Source organism: Anas platyrhynchos, chromosome 20 (genome assembly GCF_047663525.1).
Source record: "Anas platyrhynchos isolate ZD024472 breed Pekin duck chromosome 20, IASCAAS_PekinDuck_T2T, whole genome shotgun sequence".
Classification (NCBI taxonomy): Eukaryota; Metazoa; Chordata; class Aves; order Anseriformes; family Anatidae; genus Anas; species Anas platyrhynchos.
Window position 1 is genome coordinate 966562 of NC_092606.1, and position 6000 is coordinate 972561.

General features: G+C 37.1%; 1 protein-coding gene across 11 annotated transcripts in view; it reads left to right on the plus strand.

Annotated features, from left to right (window-relative positions):
- Positions 1 to 5458, plus strand: part of LYRM9 (LYR motif containing 9) — a 34643-nt gene extending 29185 nt beyond the window's left edge. For 5 of the 11 annotated variants that reach the window (XM_027472479.3, XM_027472480.3, XM_021273384.4 and 2 more), the window contains 4 exons: positions 2000 to 2140; positions 3293 to 3385; positions 4588 to 4633; positions 5288 to 5458. In XM_027472479.3, coding sequence (XP_027328280.1) covers positions 2015 to 2140; positions 3293 to 3385; positions 4588 to 4605 — 237 coding nt within the window. In that variant the 5' untranslated portion in view covers positions 2000 to 2014 and the 3' untranslated portion in view covers positions 4606 to 4633; positions 5288 to 5458. Of the gene's footprint in view, positions 1 to 457; positions 612 to 726; positions 790 to 858; positions 988 to 1160; positions 1301 to 1999; positions 2141 to 3292; positions 3386 to 4587; positions 4634 to 5287 lie in introns of those variants that run through there. The other 6 variants (XM_027472481.3, XM_013100985.4, XM_038165884.2 and 3 more) reach the window with 5 other exon arrangements.
- The last annotated feature ends 542 nt before the right edge of the window (positions 5459 to 6000 follow it).

Here is a 6000-nt window from a genome sequence, read left to right on the forward strand (position 1 = left end):
TTGACCAGAAGCAGCAATGCCATGAGTCGCTCAGATATAGCCTTGTACTGTGGCTTGGTGCCGTGAGTAAAGTAGCATTGTAGAGGCCCACCCTTCAAGAATAGGGCACATAATGTGTTTTTCTCATAGAATTGTTTAATTTTCTTCAGATAGAAGAATCATTCATAACCAGCATGAGTGTACACTAAAACCAGGGTATGAATAGAACACGCAGAAGAAACTCCCAGGGCCAGAGCAGTGAGCAAATGTTTTTCTCTCTCCCCTTTTATCATAGAATCATTCAGGTTGGAAAAGACCTCTAAAATCATGTAGTCCAGCCTTTAACATAATATTACTTGCTGTTTTAATTTTAATTTACTGGCCATGTTTTTATTGTTGTAAAATTACTTTACGCTTTTAATACTGTTTTTAATAAAATTCAGTGGATATCTTGATTTGTGTTCTTTGTTTTTAGCAGCTAAAAAACGTGATAATGGCTCCACTACCCAATGCTGAATTAGTTCAGAACTCCTTGCAATTACTTGCTTTTCAAAGGTGCTTTGCAGTGAAGGTGCTGTATCAGAGCTGACTGACGCTCGGAAGTTAAGTACATCAGCTCTGGGCACTGCAAGGTCAGCAGAATATTTTGTTGTCTCAAGAAGAAAACTGGTATTTATTTCTTTATGGCTGTGAAATTTACATATTGGTCAATTCAGAGACAGAAGTTTTTGCTTTATTTCTGTCCAGATCTGCATGGCTGATGCCTGGCATTTTGCTTACGTGACTCAGGGGAAGTGAGCAGAGCAGCTGGTATGTATGTGCCTATTGGGCAAGTCTGGAAATTCCGGACAACGTGCAACCCAACCAGACTTAGAGATCTCCGGAGGTCTTGACCTAACGTTTTCAAATTCCATTGAATACGACATGTAGGCAGTAAAAGAACGTATGTAGGGATATTCAGATTCATGTGTAACAGTCCCATGCATTAGCTTTAGAAATGCCATCGAGGTAGGCCTACTAAGTCTTGTACTATCTTGTGTTACTGCAACTCTTCATGTATTTAAATCTGGCATTGCTCCTGTTTGGGCACTCCTGTGGCTGCACGGGTGGAATGCTTGGGCTGTTAGCTTGGAGGTGTTGAACCTGGTAGCCAGTGCAATCTGTGAGATGTAATTAACTTCAGGTAAAAAGCATAAAATTCTCATCTGGAACCTCAGCAGCCCATGCATGAGATGCTTATTGTGTTATTCTACTTGGAACTAAATTTGGCCAAAGAAATTACTTAAAGGAAGCAAAAAGAAAAATAATATCCAAGTGATAAGTAAGTATCATAGTGGGTGCTAAAATGGCTTACACCTACTTCATTATTTAGTTACTTATGTATTATCTTTATTCTTAAGAGTAATGATGTAAAAGTGCTTTTTTCCAAATGTTAATTTAGTTCTCTGCAGATGGTAACCATCTGTTAAATGACAAGTCATTTACAGTATTTGATTAGCACTTTATATAGCTTGGGTGGACTTACTGTTACAATATGTAAGTATAGTTATTGAGGTGAAACTTGCTAGATTTGTTCTTTTCCTGTTGCTGTTCCAAAAATGAAAAATTTCAAAGCTAATGTTAAGCCACAAACCTCAGCCAAATACAAGTAAACAGATCTCTTGGGGGCTGCCAATACTATTCTGTTTACTGTAGGTTTTTTTTCTTCTTCTTAAGAGAAAAAAAAAGTATTAAATTGCAACACAGCTTAATATTACTATTTTAAAGTGATTTTCTCTGCTTGAACTGTACACTTTGTTTTTTCTACTTTGATGGGTGACAAATAACCACAATTTGTCCATAAACTAAGCAAGTTCTGATGTATTTCATGTTGTTTTCTTCTGAAGATTTTTTCAAGTTACGCTGCTCAATTTTAATTTACTGGCCATGTTTTTGTTGTTGTAAAATTACTTCATACTTTTATTGCTGTTTTTAATAAAATTCAGTGGATATCTTGATTTGTGTTGTTGGTTTTCAACAGCTAAAAAACGTGACAATGGCTCCGCTGCCCAATGCTGAATTAGTTCAGAACTCTTTGCAATTATATCGCTACCTGCTTCGATGCTGTAAGCAACTTCCCGAAGAGAATATTCGTCAGCATTACAGACATGCAATCAGGCAGGTGAGAAACATATTTCTTTTCATTGGTGGAATTCAGAGTTGTGTGGTAGTTCCTTTTTTGTTTATTTTCCCCCTATAGTTTGGACCAGCTTCTTTTAACTTTGGGCATGTAAAACTTTCTGTAAGCTTGAAAACCTTTGTGGATTCAAAGGGTTATGCTGAGAGTGTGTGAAGGAGCATTTCTTTTCGTCTGCTTTGAGTCTGAAGTCTTCAATTTTTCCTTTGCTTTCATCTCTACTTCTTGTGTTAGTCCAGAGTGAACAACAATTCCTTATTCACCTAAACACATCTTTTATGGTAACACTTGCTAGTTCCTTGTCTGTTACTTTTTTTTTTTTTTTTTTTTTTTTCAGGACAGGTAAATCTCATCTAACTGTTTATATGCAAGTCATTTCGTGCCTTTGATGTTCTGTGTCATTTGTAGTTTTACTGTGCCAGACAACTTCAAGGAAACTTCACTATTCAGCATTCTACTTAGGTGCTGTTGAATTTACTAGGATGTGAGATGCTTATTAAATTTGGTCATGTACTTTGCATTTCCATGTAAAGAAAGGTATCATAGAATTGTAGAATGGCTCGGATTGGAAGGGACCTTAAAGATCACCTAGTTCCAACCCCCCTGCCATACATAGGCAGGGATGCCACCCACTGGATCAGGTTGGCCAGGGCCCCATCCAGCCTGGTCTTGAGCACCTCCAGGGATGAGGCACCCACAACCTCTCTGGGCAACCTGCTCCAGTTCCTCACTACCCTCTGAGTGAAGAATTTCCGACTAATGAAGAATTTCCTCCCAAATCCTGAATTCCTGAGGTTCCTCCCAAATTCCTGAGGTTCCTCCCAAATTCCTGAGGTATCTTTACCTCCTAAAGGTACCTCAGTTTTTGTCCAGAGTTCAAGTTCTCAATAGTCTGTGATCATCTTCTCAGTGTTTTTTGCTGATGATGTTTGAAAGGAATAGAATATTTAATATGAAATTACATTTACTAAGCCTTGTTATGGAAATAGCATAGTCAGGTGCTATGATGTATATTTTTTACCTTTTCAGATCAAATGTTTGTGTGCCTCAAATTTTCTTTAGGATTTAAAAGGATCCTTATTTTGACAATTGTTGCAGTAAGTTGGTCATCAGTGTAACACTGATCAAATGTTGCAGAGTTTCAAAGTTCATGCAGATGAAGACAATCCTGAGAGGATACAGCAAATTATTAAGAGAGCCATCGAAGATGCTGACTGGGTCATGAATAAAGTAAGTGCATCAGATTGTTGAAGTTTAGCTCTGACTTAGTTCAAATCAAAGAATAAAACACTGAAAAGTGAATTAGGAGCAGGAAACTGTTCTACTGTCCTGGATATTGAAGCACCTGAGTGAAAGGAAATAACCTAGCTGTCTGGGGTTTATGAATTGATAGTTCTCGTTTAAAAATTCTTCTTTGTCAATATAAATTTAAGTGTATTTTTTAGAAGCAATGATGCTTTAAATTGATCTCTGTATATGTTTTTTTGTTTCCTTTAAGAATTATATTAAATTTCAGCAGTGGTGACTAATCTCAGTTTATCATAGAGGAACGACACAAGTCACAGATCATTGTTAAAAAATGGCTTCTTTCCTAACAGGAATCTGTCCTCTGTTGATCAGTTTACATAAATTCCCTGAATGCTTTTTTCTCAGGTCTTACCTGTGACTAAATGGATCAGGGTTAGACAACATGGTGGCAGAATTGTGGTAATCAGTTCACTCATGCCACAGTTATCACCAAGTGGAAATGCCTCCTTACTGTCACAGCACTGAAATGTATCACTCAAACAGGCAGTGCCACAAGGTCCACGCCAAAATATTATACTAGCAGAGGAAAAGTGGATTGACAAACTGGATTCTTAAGTAAAAGAATGTTTGCCATTGGACAGCTGAGTTGCATGGACTTTGGATTTCTCAGAGTATCATGACACAAGTCAAAAATTTAGCTTGCTCTAAGTATCTGTGACTTAATTTACTAAATGCCTGCTAAATCCCTATCCTGCTAGTCCATGAAATCCAAATAAGAATTGTTACAGGAGCAAGCACAGATTAGTCATAGATTATAAATTTATAGCAGTAGCTAAATCCCAGCGGTTACAGTCTAGTAAATAACTGTCTGTGCCTGAATCTGATTTTGTTCTCCCTACAATTATGAAAAGCCTCATTGTGATTCTGCAGCAGATTATATTGTACTTAGTTATATTGCCAGTTTTCCAGTGGTGCAAGAGGAGGATCCAATTCGGTGTCCATCAAGAAGCAAATGGCTCCATTATTTTATATCGCAGAGGGAAAGCCTATCGCATCTCAATCTAATTAAAAGAAACAGGCAATTTTTTGTAGACCATGAATAGGATTGTAAATTCTTGTCAGTGTGAATCATTACTTTTAGTTACGTATTTTTTCCCACAAATATATATTTTTTTTCATTTCAGTATAAAAAACAGAAGTAGAAGAAGGATGAAGACAAGAATGTCATTGGTAAACACCCTTAGAGGACTTGCGGTCAAATAAGCCCAGTGCTATGTTATTGTCTGCTGTTTTTCTTTGGATAATGCAAATAATATTTCTGAAGCTATTTGAGATAGTAGATAAAATGACATAGTCTAGGTTCAAAGTATTTAGCATGCATAATCACAAACCCTAGCTTAAAGCTCAAACTTCCCTAAGATTTGCATAGCACAGAACACTTCTTGGAAAAACTTACTGAGCATGAAAATATAATACAGTACAAGTTATTAACAAATAACAAATAGTGCCCTGTCTTTTGTTCATATCTGGTGAATTAGAGTCTCATCTGAAAGAATTTAACCAGTATCTGAGCATAAAGGTCTGTCCTGAGAGCCTGAAAACTTGTGAATTGCTCATTCAGGTTCAGAGCAAATTTCTATTTCCTTGATTATGGATTAAATTATTCTGTTAGTTGGGCCTGGGGAAAGGCATAGCCTACTGAGCGGAGAATGTTCCCCTGATGATTTTAAGCCCATCTAGAATTTGAACTATGGTATTTACACTCCTGTTGATAGCAAGGCTGATTTAGTCTTATCTCTTGCTTTTCCGTGCTTATGGATATCTTCGTTCTACTTTGTAGGTTTGCACTTGAACTGATTTCTGTCTTTTCTTATTTAAATATAGGTGCCTGCCCCTTGTGACCCTAGGCTCTAAAATCCCATGAAAACAGATGCCATTCAGATGGGTTCTATGTGCTCCATGCATGGTATGATCACTGAAATGTGTAATCTTGTGCAGATATAAAGGCTTTCACAGCTTTTTGCAATGTATAATAAATGATACTTAAAAACGTGAGTCTGTGTCCTTTTTAAGAAGACCATCTTTTTGCTGCCCTAATAGATTTTCATCAGGAAAAACTCAAAAGAAACAGTAGGTGTCTTAACTAAAATTAATTTAGGGGTGAAAGTTTCCTTTTGAAGCGTTAGCTGTACTTTTGAAGCTTTTAGCTGTACTTGGAGCTTTCTGCCTCCAGGTGGCAGTGCATGCTGCTATGCATATCTGAAGTCCTAAGTGTTTGGGGGTTGGATTTGTTTGCTTTTACTGTTTGTGAATTGTGAATTGTCGAGCTTCTTCACCTGCCAAAATAGAACTCAGGTGCTAAGCCAGATCTATTCTGGGCAGATTTTGTTTTTTCATGCAGCCATGAAAGAAACAAAATTCCAGCTCCAAGTAGTCAAGCAGAATTTCAGACAGGTGCTATAAAAGAAATGAAAGCCATATGGGAAAGTTTATACAATAAAGTATTGTATCAAAAAATTTCCTTTGTATCTGCTCATCCTAGCTCCTACTCTTCAAACATTCTTTCACTTTGTTATTCTTTCCTCTGCCATCCCTGC